This window comes from Trypanosoma cruzi, genomic scaffold, assembly GCF_000209065.1.
Source record: "Trypanosoma cruzi strain CL Brener 1047053517133 genomic scaffold, whole genome shotgun sequence".
In the NCBI taxonomy this organism is placed as follows: Eukaryota; Euglenozoa; class Kinetoplastea; order Trypanosomatida; family Trypanosomatidae; genus Trypanosoma; species Trypanosoma cruzi.
The window spans coordinates 359,321-374,953 of NW_001849562.1; the positions used below are offsets into that span (position 1 = coordinate 359,321).

At 50.1% G+C, this 15,633-nt stretch overlaps 7 protein-coding genes across 7 annotated transcripts, besides 22 other annotated features; all 7 read left to right on the top strand.

Moving 5' to 3' along the window:
• Positions 1–9,670: a sequence feature (heterozygous, Esmeraldo-like haplotype).
• Tc00.1047053511545.20 (ribosomal protein L27, putative) lies at positions 1,254–1,709 on the top strand (the record flags this gene model as incomplete). The annotated part of the gene is made up of 1 exon (XM_810571.1): positions 1,254–1,709. One exon carries the CDS (start codon positions 1,254–1,256, stop codon positions 1,707–1,709), a length of 456 nt encoding a protein of 151 aa, XP_815664.1.
• Positions 1,858–1,916: a sequence feature (T-rich).
• Positions 2,160–2,236: a sequence feature (T-rich).
• Tc00.1047053511545.30 (hypothetical protein, conserved) lies at positions 2,346–5,162 on the top strand (the record flags this gene model as incomplete). Its single annotated transcript, XM_810572.1, has 1 exon — positions 2,346–5,162. The coding sequence occupies one exon, from the start codon at positions 2,346–2,348 to the stop codon at positions 5,160–5,162; it is 2,817 nt and encodes a 938-aa protein (XP_815665.1).
• On the top strand, positions 5,357–5,758 carry Tc00.1047053511545.40 (ribosomal protein L27, putative; the record flags this gene model as incomplete). The annotated part of the gene is made up of 1 exon (XM_810573.1): positions 5,357–5,758. One exon carries the CDS (start codon positions 5,357–5,359, stop codon positions 5,756–5,758), a length of 402 nt encoding a protein of 133 aa, XP_815666.1.
• Positions 5,967–5,990: a microsatellite.
• Positions 6,126–7,289, top strand: Tc00.1047053511545.50 (hypothetical protein, conserved; the record flags this gene model as incomplete). Its single annotated transcript, XM_810574.1, has 1 exon — positions 6,126–7,289. The coding sequence occupies one exon, from the start codon at positions 6,126–6,128 to the stop codon at positions 7,287–7,289; it is 1,164 nt and encodes a 387-aa protein (XP_815667.1).
• Positions 7,341–7,394: a sequence feature (CT-rich).
• Positions 7,478–7,499: a microsatellite.
• Positions 7,752–7,789: a sequence feature (A-rich).
• On the top strand, positions 8,823–9,131 carry Tc00.1047053511545.60 (uncharacterized protein; the record flags this gene model as incomplete). The annotated part of the gene is made up of 1 exon (XM_810575.1): positions 8,823–9,131. The coding sequence occupies one exon, from the start codon at positions 8,823–8,825 to the stop codon at positions 9,129–9,131; it is 309 nt and encodes a 102-aa protein (XP_815668.1).
• Positions 9,325–9,379: a sequence feature (T-rich).
• Positions 9,511–11,775, top strand: Tc00.1047053511545.70 (hypothetical protein, conserved; the record flags this gene model as incomplete). Its single annotated transcript, XM_810576.1, has 1 exon — positions 9,511–11,775. One exon carries the CDS (start codon positions 9,511–9,513, stop codon positions 11,773–11,775), a length of 2,265 nt encoding a protein of 754 aa, XP_815669.1.
• Positions 9,671–9,734: a sequence feature (haploid, non-Esmeraldo-like haplotype).
• Positions 9,735–11,950: a sequence feature (areas merged during assembly that could not be assigned to a particular haplotype. This can correspond to areas where the two haplotypes were merged or to regions with more than two copies in the genome that were merged during assembly.).
• Positions 11,892–11,920: a sequence feature (AT_rich).
• Positions 11,951–11,986: a sequence feature (areas merged during assembly that could not be assigned to a particular haplotype. This can correspond to areas where the two haplotypes were merged or to regions with more than two copies in the genome that were merged during assembly.).
• Positions 11,987–14,309: a sequence feature (areas merged during assembly that could not be assigned to a particular haplotype. This can correspond to areas where the two haplotypes were merged or to regions with more than two copies in the genome that were merged during assembly.).
• Positions 12,005–13,396, top strand: Tc00.1047053511545.80 (amino acid transporter, putative; the record flags this gene model as incomplete). Its single annotated transcript, XM_810577.1, has 1 exon — positions 12,005–13,396. The coding sequence occupies one exon, from the start codon at positions 12,005–12,007 to the stop codon at positions 13,394–13,396; it is 1,392 nt and encodes a 463-aa protein (XP_815670.1).
• Positions 13,629–13,658: a microsatellite.
• Positions 13,927–13,997: a sequence feature (T-rich).
• Positions 14,073–14,097: a microsatellite.
• Positions 14,209–14,232: a microsatellite.
• Positions 14,243–14,309: a sequence feature (T-rich).
• Positions 14,310–14,448: a sequence feature (haploid, Esmeraldo-like haplotype).
• Positions 14,449–15,633: part of a sequence feature (heterozygous, Esmeraldo-like haplotype) that runs on past the window's edge.
• Positions 14,996–15,030: a microsatellite.
• Positions 15,622–15,633: part of a sequence feature (AT_rich) that runs on past the window's edge.

Below are 15,633 nucleotides of genomic sequence, written 5' to 3' on the forward strand. Positions count from 1 at the left end.
GGGCCTGGAGTACATCCTCAATGCACCGCCGCGCAATGGTATCGTCACAGGAGTCTGATGGGATGTTGCGGTCCCAAGCCTCCGTGTGTGCCTTGACGTCTGCGTCCATTAGCTGTGGCCCGTCCGCGCAGAGCTGCCCATCCAAGACATCCGCCATCGTTCTTTTCGCAGAGGAGGGAAGGAGACATGCTGATGACGCCATCATGTTAATTCCCGCCGCTGGACGGATGGTCGCTTGCGCCAGCTCGATTCCGGCGACAGGGGCCGGTCCTGCTACCGCCTGTGGCCCCTCACGGACGAGAAAGGACACACCGCCGCCACGACAGTTGCGAGCAGTCCCGTGGTGCTGGAACCCGGCAGGCTGAAACTAGTGGCTTCAGGGTGGGGGACGTCTCCGTCTCACGCATCACACAAAAAAACACGTTCTCGTCATGCAACTTCATGCTCAGCGCCAGACGTTTCGCCAGAGTGAGGCCGGCGGCGTTCCTCCGCAACGCCCGCAGACAGGGGCAGGGATTCTCTTCCACATCTCCATTCAGAAGCAACATGCTGCGGATGTTGCCGCTGACGGCACAGCATCACTTGCCCCCAAGCACCATGGGGCTGTGCGGTACCCCAATAATACGCGGCTGGCGAGGGCGCTGGTTGATGCTGTCGGCGCTGCGCCAGCAATAATTCCATGAGAGAAAATTGCTGGCTCTTTTCCTCCCTGGCAATACGGGGTGCGGGAGCGCGGCGCCACGGTGAAGCAGCCGGCACTGCCGTGCGCACAGCTCCTGCTGGCATTCACAGCTACGGGGCTCATCCCGAAGATTTTGAATGGCGAAGCGTGAACGGCAGCTCCGATGCAAAGGGTTACTTTACCCTTTCTTTCTCTTTTCTTTACGAGTGCGGAGCTTTTTCTTTAACGGCGGGGATAAACGGGGGCGCGGGGTTGGCGTTTTACTGAAGATAGGGAGGATAAGCACATACCGGTGGACATTAACACGTATGGCAGCATTGGCTCATCTTTAGGGACGGAAAGAGGGATAAAGAAAAAAAAAATGACGGGGCGTTTCCACGGGCTTGTTTGTAACTCATTACAATTTTCTTTTTTCAGAGGCCTTTTAAAAGTGGTACAACATGTTTTTTGCCTTTTCGAACTTGAGCGGAGTCTCTTTTTCAATTTACGGTAAAAGCGAAGATTGTTGCCTCTCTCTTCACCTGTCTTCCCCACGTTTGCATAATCACGCTTTTATTATTATTATTCATTTATGTGTTTATTTTTTTTTTTCTGCATTTTTGTGTCGAAGTGGCTTCTAGCACCGATGAAGTTCCTCAAGCCTGGCAAGGTGGTGATCGTGACGTCCGGCCGCTACGCCGGCAAGAAGGCGGTGATTGTGCAGAACACCGATTCCAAGAGCAAAGAGCGTCCCTACGGCCACTCTCTGATCGCCGGCATGAAGAAGTACCCGAAGAAGGTTGTCCGCGGCATGAGCAAGCGCACCATCCAGCGCCGTTCTCGCGTGGGCGTGTTCCTGCGTGTCGTGAACCACAAACACTTTCTGCCGACGCGGTACAACATGGACTTGTCGAGGGAGCTCCGCGGCCGCATCAACTTCTCGGATGCGTCGAAGAAGGCCAGGTCGAAGCAGCTGGTGAGGAAGTTGTTCCAGGCTCGCTACAACGCCGGCAGCAACCGCTGGTTCTTCCAGCGTCTGCGCTTCTAGGGTGCTACTGGTTCGCTGCATTTGTTTTATTTTTATTATTATTAGAAATATCTACAGTTCTTCTCTGTTTGTGGTTTTAAGTTTGCATTTGTTTGCTCTTCAGGAGTGCTGTTGAACTCTCAGTTGTGTGTTAGCGCAGATGCATACGCTTCTCTTTTCTTTTTTTCCTTTTTCTTTTCTTCTTTTCTTTTTTCTTTTTTTTCTTTTGGTTAATGCACTACTTACTGTGTGCTTCATGGGAAGTAGGAGGTGAGGGAAGGATGCCCAGGCTGATGCACGCGGGGACCGCGAGAGGAGTGTTTGCGTCTTGCGCCTGTTTGTTAAGGAGGGACGTGCTCGCATCGGTCATTTTATAATGCCATCGTTTTTGAGGGGTCACCCGGCAACAGGCAATTGTGGTCCGGCGGTGAAGAGCTCCGCTTTTTTTTTTTTACCGGCGAATGCAAAAAATTGTTTTCTGCTTTTATTTCATCTGTTTTTTTGTTTGTTATTTTTTCTTTTTCCCAATCTTTTTTGTTTTTCTTTTTATCGGTTACGGAGTTTTCTTGTCGTTACTGCGGAAACTGGTGGCGGCGGTGGGGATTAGGGGGGGAAGTGGGGGACAGGAAAACATCTGCGTCTCTGCCCCTGCGGAGGATGATGCATTTGCATCACGCGGTGCGGCTTCGACTTCTTGCCCAGCGGGTGAGCGCCGCTGGTGTCATTTCTCCTTCTAATTGTGGGATGTCTCTGCACGCCTTGCGGCAACTGGGCGCATGCAATGTGCATGACCGCGAGCTCCTGAAACGAATCGACGAGGTGTACCGGCAGGCAGACCTTCGTTCTCGAGCCAACATGTTCCATTGCCTGGCGTGCTGCGTCCGTGAGCAGTGCTCCGTTTACAAGGGTCTGCCAGAGGCATTGCCTCCCCTAATAACGAGTATGCAGGAAAGTATACTTGGCGATGTTGATGAACTTTCCCCCACGGAGTGCATTCTGGTAATGGAGGGGGTTGTGAAGGTGACACCGTATCGTTGTGCCACCACACACTTGGCGGCTATTCTCCGTAACCGCTCAACCGCACTTGTTGCTATTGTGAGTAACCCCGTTGAGCTTAGCGGCATTGCCCGGATTGCTGTGGAGGCAATGCAGGAGGCTCAACCCCACTCCACAGAAACAGATGGAGAGCAAGGGGAGGAATACCGCCTGCGTCTTGGATGGTCACGGGAACTTCGGGAGATTAGTGAGACGATTGAATCGCGTTTAGATTCCTTTGGCAAGCAGGACCTTCTAACGCTGGTGGATGCGATTACGCTGCGAGTTACGCCAAAGATGGGGAAAACGACAGGGACGGGAGAGGATAGATTGCGGAAGTTGGGCGAATGGCCCTCTCGCGATGTCCCCGAGGAGTGTCGGTCTCTGTTGTTGCGGGTGTTGAGTAGCACAAGGCAGCGTCTTACGGTGCTTTCACCGTCACAGGTAAGTGCATGGCTGCTTCGTGTTGTGCACCTCCACCAACAGCACCACCCAATTTTCATGAGTATTGTTCAGCGGCTGGGTGAACAGCATGTACGGTCCTCCATGTCAGCTTCACAGCTATCGAGGTGTATTGAGTCTCTTGGTGAGACGATACTTATCTGTCATGAAGAAAATTTTTTGAGTCGCACAGACCTGCAGTTTGTCTCGTCTGTTGTAACTAAACTCCTGGAGACATTGGTGCATATCTTGGAGAAGGACGGCGGGTCAACCGAAGACTGTTCGGCGTATCTTGTGCCTGCGATGTTATCACTATCGGAGGAAGTTGTAGCTGGAAACGTAGAGATTTTGCACCCATTAATGGAGCGTTTTTTTCTTATTCTATACCGGCACTTTGGGAAACTCACGCCGCGAGAGCGTGCGGACGTGGTCACCGCTGTGTTTCTCTGGGGTTTGCTGAATAAAAAACCCGAGCATCAGCAGGAACGGCAGCGGGATGCTGGCACGTTAAAAATGAATGGCAACGATGTATGTTCTCCAGATGCGTGGTGTAAAGTCGTGTTGAACAACATGGACTCTTACAGCACGTTGGATGCGTTGCAGATTGTGAACGAGGTGACATCGGCCGTGTATGCGGAGGAGGCCGGAGCCTGCGCGTACAGTCCATTGTTGGTTCGGCCCATGCTTCTGCGGCTGCATGAACGTTTGCAGGGGTCGATAGGGAATCTTGATGGGGTTCCGTCTTCCCACCTTACCCGCTACTTGACGTCCATTTCAAAATTGGGGTTGCGCCGCAAGGCGGATTATTACTGCGTGCTAAAAATTCTTCAAGGGCGTGAGCTGACAGACTTTGAAAGCCTTCGAGTGCTTGGTGTTGTTGCGCGTCATCATCTGCGCGCTGTGCCGTTAATCACGGAGACTGTGCGTTGTATTCCAAGTCGAGCAGCCTCGCTGCATCCGAAACAGAAGTGCCTCGTGCTGAAGTACCTGGGACAGGTAAGGGCGCAGCGCTTTGTGCAGGTGCCGCACCACCCTTCTTTGGCATTTGGAGCGTTTTTGACCCGTGAGGAGGTGCTGAAAGAGATACCGGTGCTTAGTGCCATGTTTGCATTTGTGGGCCTTGTGGAACTGCGACAATTTGAGAACCAAACAATTGTTTGTCTCCTTCAAGGCCCTCTTTCCCGGCACGATGAATTCTCTGGCATTCATTCCGCAACGTCTCTCAGTGAATTTATTGCCGCATTGTGCCGAGTCGACCGACGTCTCGTGCCTACGAAGATGATACAGGCTGTTCTCAACGTGGCCACGAGTCGGTTAGCGACGTCACGGAGCTTCTTTGTGGACATGGCGGACATTTCCTTTTATTTGCGATTAGTGAGGGAGCGATCTTCTTTGGGGGCCGACGTGGCTGCGATGGATCGTCAGGGTGAGAGTGAAAAGGAAGGTGCGGAGTACATGACGGCGGTGTCAAATTATGTCTCCGTGGCAGCCGCCATAGCTAAGACACGTCTAATGGATATCTGTGGTTCTAATGATTTGAAAACCAACACATTTCTTTTCAACCAGATGGCGATCGGCTATCGATTGGGCGTGTCACTGCCGCCTGAGGCCGAAGAGCGTCTATCGTGCCATCTGGACACCAAACACCTTCCACAGCTTCTCAGCGACCCGCGGCAGGTCATAAATGCCGTGACAGTTGCCCGCCAAATTTGGCATGTAAACCCGACGGTCGCAAAGGAGGTGTTTCATTTTGTTGAGAGGAATGTTGGCTCGCTGGGTGCACAGGAGGCGCTATTGCTTGGGGTAGAGATGACAGAATCGCTGTCTGACGCGGGTGAATCAAAGGACCAGGTAGTGGAGATGATGCATAAGCTGCACGCGCTGGCGAAGCAACGCTTGAATGATGCACGACGACTGAAGAAGTTGAGCGTGCAGGAGGTAGCACTTGGTGCTCTTTACGGTGTTGTGGAGCGCCCGGTTTCTTCCACTTCCCATTGAAAGAAGGCTGATGGCTTTCGGAAATGAACGTTTTCACATGGCCCTTGCTTTTTAAACTGCACGTTTACTTTCCTCTCTTTCAATGATTCACTTGATTAAAACATTTCAATGACATCTCTTATTTTTTTTAAATCTTTTATGGGTTTGGTTTCTGCTACCTGAAGGGGATTAATACTGTCTGGCTTCTAGCACCGATGAAGTTCCTCAAGCCTGGCAAGGTGGTGATCGTGACGTCCGGCCGCTACGCCGGCAAGAAGGCGGTGATTGTGCAGAACACCGATTCCAAGAGCAAAGAGCGTCCCTACGGCCACTCTCTGATCGCCGGCATGAAGAAGTACCCGAAGAAGGTTGTCCGCGGCATGAGCAAGCGCACCATCCAGCGCCGTTCTCGCGTGGGCGTGTTCCTGCGTGTCGTGAACCACAAACACTTTCTGCCGACGCGGTACAACATGGACTTGTCGAGGGAGCTCCGCGGCCGCATCAACGTCTCGGATGCGTCGAAGAAGGCCAGGTCGAAGCAGCTGGTGAGGAAGTTGTTCCAGGCTCGCTACAACGCCGGCAGCAACCGCTGGTTCTTCCAGCGTCTGCGCTTCTAGGGTGCTACTTGTGTATGATTCCCCTGTGAGTTTTTTTTTTTTGATCATTTCTGATGCTCAATGGCTTCATGGCTTTACCGGTGGCATCTACATGTGTTTTTTTTTTATCAATTTTTTTTCTCGTGTTTTTTCTGTCGTCCTTCAAGTCCTGCATGCGTCACACATTCTTTTTTTTTTTTAACTTTCATTTATCGTCTCTCTCTCTCTCTGTGTGTGTGTGTGTGTGTGTGTGCTCCCGGGAGGTTGCCTGAATTGGGGTGGGCGGGGTCAAATAGAAGTTTATTGCCTGACGTTGGTGGGTCACGGTTTTGCGTCTTTTGTGTCCGCTCTGAGTTTTAGCGACGTTTGAGGCTGTCGTCTGGTGGCGATGGCGGAGGCGATCAAATGCATTTCTGGGATGGAGCCCCAGGCCATTCTGGCCAAACAACAGTACCCCAACGGCATCTCGCAGAGCATGTTTTCCATCTTTGACAAGTGCAAGGACAAGAAGCGCATGATTGCACCAACGCTGCTGAAGGGCGTCACGATCGCCAAGCTCTGGGAGAGCATTTTTTCCAACTCATCGGACTTTCTTAAGCGATATCACGAAAGACGGAAAGAAACCGATGTGGAGGTGGGGAAGTGGGTGTATTTAAACGACATGGGTAGTGGATATCGCACCGTATCTCTCCTCACTGTTGTGGACATACCAAAAGCTGGGAGTGTCACACAATTGAATGAAGTTCATCGCTTTTCGTACACAATTTCGTCCAGCGGGGCTGTGCTGCTTCTGTATCATATTTCATCCCAGACCCCAAATGTCCCTGCTGGTCAATCGTTTCGTACGGAGGCCTTTTTGGAAATTACTGCTGAATCTGTCAATGGCGACTGCAGTATTTGCGTCTGGGGTGGGTGTAAAAAAATGAGCATGGCGTTCGCGGCCATCCAATACATGGCGGTGCCGCGAGCCATTCGTGAAATGACAAATGGATACCGGATGATGCTTCAAATGATTTCTGAGGATTTGTTGGGTGATGCGGTGAAGGTTGCCACCGAGGACGAAGACGCGAATGGAGACGGCCAGAAAGATGGTAAAGAAGCCGAGTACGGTGGTGCTGACGGTGGGGGCGATGGCGGTTACCAGGCACCGGGTATGGTATTCCAGGGACTGATGCTGATGCTTGCAATTGTTGTTACAATTTCTATTCTTTGCTCCATATCAACATTGCGAAGTACTGCCCAAATCTCAACAATGATTTCCTCTCAGCTTGTTGATGGAGGCATGCAAGGAGGTGCCTCACGCAGTTCTTTGAGTGGCAACTTAAACTTGCACCAATCCACCGGGGTGGGGACTGCACGCGGCCCAATAACACAAGACCAGGCTCTTCGTTACGCCGCTAGAGATGCACAAATTCAGTCTCTTCGCTACCGTTGGATAGAGCAACGTGTCACCGTACAGAAACTGGAATCTACCGTTGCACGTCTGTGGTGGATGAACGTATTGCAGTTGGTCTTCATGGTGCTTTTGTTGGTGAAAACTTTCTTTTTTTGATGTTTTTGACTTTGATATAGTACGTCGATAATTATTTTCCTTCAAAAGGCGTCTCTCTTTCTTTCCTTTCTCCCTCGCGCTCTTTCTGTCTCTCTGTCTGTCTTTGTGTGTGTGCTTGTGCTTGCTGTAGGCTTGGCAATGGGGGAGGGGGGTTTGCGTGAGGTAGCAGTTTTTTTCCTTATAACAACTTTTTTTTTTTTTTTTTTTTTTCACTTTTGTGTGTATTTGTGTTTTGCCGGGCTTTGCTCTGCACGGGTCGGGCATGGGGGGAGCTTTGATCACCATGCCTCTGTGTGGGGGAAATTACATTGAGCCGAGGCCTCTGGGTGGGCCGAATCAAACAATACTGCAGCGGCTCCCTCCTCCCATCACTCTCTCAGCCTCCCCCACAGAGAGAGACAACCCCGTGAGGTGGCAATAAATATTTTTAGGGAGAAAGAGCCAACAGGAAGGAAGAAGCCGAAAAAAAAAAAAAAAAAAAGGGAGAAAACAACAAAAAAGGTTACATGACGAGGAGGCTACTGCAAAACGACAGTTTTTTTAATATTTTCATTTGGGGCATTTTTTGAAGCATCCGCAATTGGATGGGGAGGGAGGAGGAAGAGAGGGTAAGAGGAATGGGGAAAAGACGAAAAAAAAAGAAAATAATAATTATGAGAACGGGCTTTGGCTTGCTTTTTCAGAATTGATTTTTTTGCAAGGTGTTTTTGCCACTGCAATATGACTTATCTTCTCCATTTTATTGGTGACGGACTGGGAAAAACACTGTTGGTAGGGTCATGATGAGATTCCGTTTCAGCACAGAGGAGTGTGTTACAGGGAAGGCGAGTTTTGACAGCGCAGCAAGAAATGATACAATGCCCTTTTTGTATCCTTGTAGAATAACTTAATTAATGTCGTCTGCGCCACTTCTTTTTTTTTTTTGATGCATTGTGGCTACGTTTCTCCGGGTCGTTTGCGTGGAGGAAACTCATGTTGCCACAGAAGGAGCCGTGGAGGGCGGGGGCGCTGGAGTTGTGGGGGGTGGAAGCTGTTACTGTCAGTGGCGAGGGCTTTTTCGCACTGACGGTTCTGCAGCACGACAACCTTTTCACTGACGAGGTATATTTGATGTATGTGTGATTGGAACTCGGTGTTTTTGGTTGTGATTGCAGAGTACAAGATTGAAGTTTATGGGGCGCAGGGGCTCTGTGAACTTGGGAGTACTGCAGTCAACAAAATATTCCGTATTTGAAGAGGGCTCGGCCGCATCTCGTTTTAGAAAAGGTTTTTTTTTTTTCTCTGTTTGCTCCTTTGGATATTCCGCGTTTGTCATTGCTGTGCTATGAGTGCGCCGGAGGGCTGAATTGTGTCTTTCCCGGTGTGTGTGCATGTGATGGGATTGGTGCGGCGATAGTTCAGCCTGTTTTTTTTCTTTTTTTTTTTTTGTGGCTTAACTTGTGGCGTTGCCACTTGGAAGTATGACGAGGGAGAGTATTGGCGAAGTAAACAGCAAGTTTTTTCTCAGTGTATTTACCTGCAGTCAGCTGTTGGATGTGTTCTACGAACTCTCTTGAGGGGATCCATGAGGAGGAGCGACCGGGCGACGCCGCGTTGCTGTGGCCTGAGGGGATGCAGCGGCAGGCGAGAGGAGAGTGTGGGCCGTCAGTTCTGCCTGTTGGAGCGGCGCCGGATGGTACGAACTACACCCCGTACGTGGTGCAGTCAACGAGCACGTGCGCCGTGCCATTTTCGGAGATGTTGGAGTCTGCGCTCCACTCTTCTGTAGAGGCGTTGGCCACCCGTGCGGCGGAAGGCGAGAGCGGTTTCATCAATGCGTGCGCACCTCCTTCCTCTTGGTGAGGCCTCTAGTCTGCGTGTTTTTACGGGTATTCTAGGAGGACAACTGCGGCGCTTGCACTTTCCGCACGTTCAAGCCTTTCCCTTTTGTGTCCTGACAGCGGATTGGTGGCTCTGCGCGTGGCGTGGGGGACGGGTTGCCAGGAGTTGCGCGCTTTTAGCGTGATGCTTCTTTTCCTTCACCAGATTCAAGCGGTTTTTTTTTTTGATATTTTTTGCTTTTCTGTTTACCTTCTTTTTTTTTCCTTTTTGGCGTCTGTTCATGCAGTAATAAGAAGGAAGAGACCACAGCCCTTTCGTCTCGGCCGGTTTCCTCCGGCAATTGCTTTGGGGGTATTTTTTTTCTTTTTGTCTTTCTGACTTCTGCGCGGGCAGTCGGTGGATGAGGGTGGCGGTGCGTCTTCTGCGCAGGGATGAGCGCATCCCCTCGCCGGGCAGTTCGCTCCTCAACCCACGCAGCCAGCGAGCCAAGCTTCGGCAGATGATGATGACTCACGCAGCACAAGAGAAGCAGTTTGAAGAGCAGGCGTTGTTTGCGGGACTAGGAGGCGCCTCATCATTGCCGCCAGTGCGTAGCAAAAAGGAGCGAACCTCAAAGGCTACTCGCCGCGTCGGACGGGACGTGGCGGAGAGAGCAAAGTGCATGACAGATAGTGAGTGGGAAAGTGTCCCTATGGACGAGAAACACGCGTTTACTAAGTACATGAGTCAAATGCTGCGCGAACACCCAACGGAAACGACAGAGCAGCAGCGGCGTCGGTACTTTGAGACGACCATGGTGGATGCACGTGACCTGGATCCACAGAAGACCGTTCGAGACGAGTACGAGCGTATTAAACTTGGTTTGCCCGTACAGTTGAAGAATCCACAACATCCTTTGGGCGTTTCACAGGCCGTGTACGAAGCGGCGGATGCCTCACTTTTTGACCCGACGAATGTTCATAAATTGGAAAACGCCATGACCCACATTAAGCAGGTATTTGCAGATTACGTACATAAGAAGCGGGAGGGCGTGAGTACAGAGGCGGAGCGACGACAGTTGGCGAACATGACGGCTGAACTGAATTTGGAGACGCAGAAACATCTTGCAAACACATTTAAATACGCTGAAACCCGTTTACGGCAGATTTCTTTGGAGGAAAAACATCGTCAATTGAAGGAAATTGAGCGTCTGCGACGGGTTGCTCAACAAAAGAGTGGTGGACATCGGCGTGGAAAGAAGGAGAAAAGGGCGGCACGTACGGAAAAGCTGAAGCGAATGATCAGCAAGGCTGTTGGGCTGGATATGAACGTCGCGGAGACGGTTCTTACCGAGATGCGTGCTCAAGAGGAGTTTCTGCAGTTTTGTGAGGTTTTCGCCCGCCTGACGCAAGGCAGTGGGTTTCGTCACACGTCAAATGATGAATCACTTAGCGCCTACGTGGAGAACTTACGTAAACTGTATTCCATGAATGCAGACACCCTGAGCACGCTGGACGTGGTGCAGTACTACGCCTCGAAGGAGGGCTCGTCGCCGGTGGATTGGGCAAAGCGCTGGTATGAAAAGGCGTTGCTTCTACCGCTGCAAAACACACCGGAGTACAAGCAGTTGCTTGAAATTCAACAACGTGAGCAGGCGGCATTCAAGGCGAAGGCAGAGCTCTCTGAACCGAGCGATGCCCTGGCAATTCAGGCGGAGTCGCAGGTTGCCCGGGTGAAGGTGCGGAAGGTGGTTAACATCGTGGAGAAGATGTTTATGGACCCCGGAGACAAGCGACTGGAGTCGTGGCACGAGAAGCGACTCCGGTATTTGGCTCACATGCAGATGGAACGGCAGATAAAACGCGTCCGGGAGAACTCAAAACTGTTCGAGGGTGTCGAATGCACCCCCGAGGCAGAGCAGTGCCGGGAGTTGTACAGGAATATTATGGAGCGCAGAGCGGCATTGCGCGCGTCGTCAGCGGAGATCACCGCCACCACCGACGGCACGCAAGGAGTTGTGGCAGCTGAATCGCGGGTTGGTGAAAATGAGCAGAAATTATTCAACGTATACGACGATGCGGAGGCAACTGCACTGTTTGAGAAGATCCGGGATATCACAAAACAGGTGATTCAACAGCGAAGAATAGAGAGCGCGGCCGCTGCCAAAGCGCGAAGTCTGCAGCGTATTATTCGAAGCCTGAGGGGGGGCGAGCAATCCTTGGCAGAGGAGCTTCGTGCACTTCAGCGGCAGCGCAGAGAACGCATCACACAACGTCTTCTTGGCGTTGTGGAGAATGATGTGAAGACAGAGATGGAGTGGCTGGAGAACATGGAAGAGGCGGAGCGACCTCCACTGCTCCCTATACCGGAAGGAATGTCATATGTTTCTGCCGCGGATGTGCGGGCGTGGCGGGACATCCGCATGGAATGTGAGCGCAAGGCCGGAAATCCGTTTGAGCGAAGAAAGCGCGTTTTTCAACCGGAGCTTTTCGGGCAGACATGGCGTGTGCCCGACCGGCCATTGTTGTTCTGGGGCACTGGTGTGACTGCCGTACAGCAGGCCTTGCGACACGCCGCGGAAGACGCGGAGCGAAAACGACGTGGAATTCCTCTTGCGCCACCGTATCCGTGCCCAGAGAATCCGTGGGGCTGGCGGCTCGCAAAAGACATTTTGGACGAGGAATGACGCCGGAAAAAAGGGGGTTCTAAGATAAAGTTTTGTCCATGGTGCTTTTTTCGTGCGTTATTTATATTTTTGATACATGCCTTGTGTGTTTGGTTGTGGGTGAATCGTTCCACCACTTTTTTTTTCTTAAATTTTTTTTTTTTTTCTTGTCTGCACACATATAAAGAAATAATTTTAGGTGGTTTTGTTGCTCTTTTTGTGACCAAGGATAGAGAGCAGGCATTCGGTAATGTATGACAACGTCAATGAGGCGCCTGGATCCCCAGTAGGGAACCAAACAGAAATTGTTGGGGATACCGCGCCATTTGGGGTGAAGATCAGCCCTGCGGTTTCGTCTGATGTGGGGCAATCCCAGCGAAATATGAAGAGCAGCAAGGCACGTGAAATGCTGAATCGCATTTTCAACATTGTGCCATACGGTGGAATTGTCTCGAACGCCTTCAATCTTGCAAGTGCGACACTTGGTGCTGGTATCGTGCTGATACCCTCCGGATTTCGAGATTCCGGCATCATCGTCGCTACTCTTCTTCTCTCACTGTGTTGCGCATGCACCATTTACTCCATTCGACTTCTTGTGCTCACGAAGGAGAAGACGGGATTTCGCTCCTATGAGGAGTTGGCACGTGGTCTTTTTATACGTGGTGTCGATTACTTTGCGGCCTTGCTCATGTTCATGTTTTGCTTTGGGACCTGTGTTGGGTATGTCATATCCGTCGGCGACTTACTTTCCCCGCTGCTCAGTGCGTCATCGGTACCTGAGTTTTTTCGTACGGACAGTGGAAGTCGTCTACTGGTCAGCGGTATTTGGCTGGTTGGAATGTTTTCTCTCTCGCTCCCGAAGGAAATCAACTCGCTTCGTTACGCCTCGGTGGTTGGTGTGGCTCTCATCATTTTCTTCGTCATCTGCATGATCCTGCATGCCGCCAACAATGGCTTGCAGGGAGGGCTGTCGAAAAATCTTTATTTGTACAACAGCGGCACTAACGCAATGAACGGACTCTCGCTGTTTATTTTTGCCTTCATTTGTCAAGTCAACTGCTTTGAGGTGTACGAGGAGATGCGGGATCCCTCACCAAATCGGATGACTCGTGACAGCACCTTAAGTATGGTGACGGTGGGCCTGCTCTACTTTCTCGCGGGGTTCTTTGGCTATGCGGACTTTGGCGACGCTGCCTCAAGCTCGGTGCTGCGGCTCTATGATCCCAGGAATGACTTGTTGATGGCTGTTGCATACGTCGGCATTGCGATTAAGCTTTGCGTGGGATTTGCGATTTGCATTCAGCCGTCACGTGACGCTGTCTACTATGTCCTTCGTTGGGGGAAAACTTCTGACGTACCCACATGGCGTAATCTTCTCGTCAGCGGCTTTCTTGCGCTTCTCGCTTTGATTCTCGGTCTTTTTATACCGAGCATCAACGTCGTGTTTGGATTTCTGGGCGGCGTGTGCGGTGGCTTTTTGGCCTTTTTGTTCCCCGCCTTTTTTTATATTTACTCCGGCAACTGGTCTCTGAAAGAGGTGGGCTGGATGAACTACATCGCCACCCATGTTCTTATTATCCTTGGAGTCGTCGCCGTGGTCTTTGGCACCGCCATGACAATTTACAGCGAAGCCCATGGCTGATGATGCGGATGCGGCAGGGGGGGCAACGGCAACGACGTGAGCCGCCACGTCCCGAAGTACGCCGTGTGTCCACGCAGCAATTTACGCGGCCGGGGAGGAATTGGTAGTTTTGCCCCTCAGCACCGCATGGGATGTAGACAGGAAGAGAAGACAAATACACAGAGACACTTACGCACACAACGGGTAGCGCACGATGAATCACAGAAGGGGGAGTGAGTGACGGTCTACGGCCAAAAAAAAAAAAAAAAGAATAAAAAATAAATATAGGGAGAGACGATGTGAACGGGTTCAATGATCCAAACCAAATGAACAGCCGTGTTGACTGACGTGCATACCGATGCCCGTAAATGAACGGAATGTAACTGAACGCAACGATAAACATAGATGTAGAGGAAAACAAGATTTTTAGTGCCGACAAGAATGGATTTGATTTTCTTGTTTTTACACCGTCGGATATTTGTCTTGACATTTCTTTTTTGGGGCGCATTGCATTTTGGTTTTATCTCCGTTTGTTCTTGTGTTTGCAGGTGTTTTTTTTTTGTTCTTTCTTTCTCTCTCTTTCTTTTTTTTTTTTTTTTTGCCTTTTTTTTTTTATTGTTTTCCTTCCCGCAATGTTTGTTATTTTCGGTATTCCTCGACGAGGCCATTCTCTTTTTGTTGTATCTCTTTAAAAGAAACACACACGCACACACACACGCACATAAATTTTATATATTTTTACATTCATATATAAATGTGTAAATACATGGACACTTATTAACATGGGGTGCATGTGTCTTTTTGTATTTTGTTTTTTTCTTTTTCTTTTTCTTAAAAAAAAAAAAAAAAAATAAAAATTTCTTGCCCTTTTCTTTTTTTTATGTTTTTTTTTTTTTTTAATTATTTTCATTTATTTATTTATTTTTTTATTTTTCCGGTGGGTCCTCGCGGCATGTCTTTCTTCAGGTCATTTGTCTCAATCCCCCCCCCGCCCCCCACTCACTGCCTGCCAGTCAGCCGGTTTGGGATCGTTTTTCCTCCCGCACATGTGTCTTGCATTCACCCCACGCTGGGCGGGGCGATAACAATAAAAGGGGTGGTGGTGGGTGGGGGAGGGGATGAATGAATGCGGGAGCAGGACGGTGTGGAAGTGCTGAAAACCACCTGCGTGTAATGTCCGCACGCACAACTGTGTGCATCTTTGGATGCGGTGGATAATTACACGCGTACAAGCTGTGGAAGACGCAATATCCAAGCACACAGACACGCACAGACAGACAGACACCGCTCTTTCTATTTGTGTGCGCGGGGAGGGAGGGAAGTTGAGGGGCGTGCGTTTGTTGTCTCGCTTTTTTTTTTTTTTTTTTTGAGACCCTCTCCCCGTGCGCGCACCTGAAGGAAAGCCACTGCCCTCGTTGACGAGGACTCCACCATTTTGTTGTATTCCATTCGATTCATATAATTTATGTTTTATTTTGTGTTGTGTTGCGTTGTGTTTTTGCGCCCATGTTGCGGCGCTGTGTGTCATTTTTTTTGCCCTCATGTCACTAACGCACACCGGCACTTCTTTGACCTGCCCACAGCACCGCCACCTCGCCAGTTGAAATAATGGGGGGAGGCAAGAAGAAAAAAAAAAAAAAAAAAAAAAAGGAAAATCCAACGGAAGCAGCTGGCAAACGAGCAGACGGGCGCTGAGGGCGGTGATGGGACGCATATATAAATATAAAAAATACATTTCCGCGTGAGTGTATGTGTGTGGTAAATTCGTTGCAGTTTTTAAGGCATGAAAGGGCATGGTAGAGAGAATGGAGCGAAAGAGGAATACATTCATTTTTGCTTTTGGGGAGAGGAGGGAGAGGTGGTAACGAGGTGTTAATAAGCGAAGTAGCCTTAGCTGAAATTTTTTTTTTTTTCTTTTGTGTGTGCGTTTGTAGGAAAACACACCAGCGTGAGGAGGGAGCGGGTTTTTTTTTTTTTTCTCTTTTACTTTCGCTTTCCATGCGGTTATTCGCTGGTTCCCTTGTTAGCTGAGTTTGATGTAGTATGCGGGGGGTAAGTGTATGGGCAGGAAGTGTCTCTGAGCTTGTTGCAGTGGGGAGAAGGTTTTTTTCCTCTTTATGCCTTCTGCCCTACAATCATCTTCTTTCCCCGTCGTAGCGAACAGGCGGTAAAAGAGGGGAGAGCAGAGGCGGGGGGGGAGGTGATGCGGTAGCACGAATTTGGGAAATATTTATGGGCCTTTGATCATTTTTATTTAT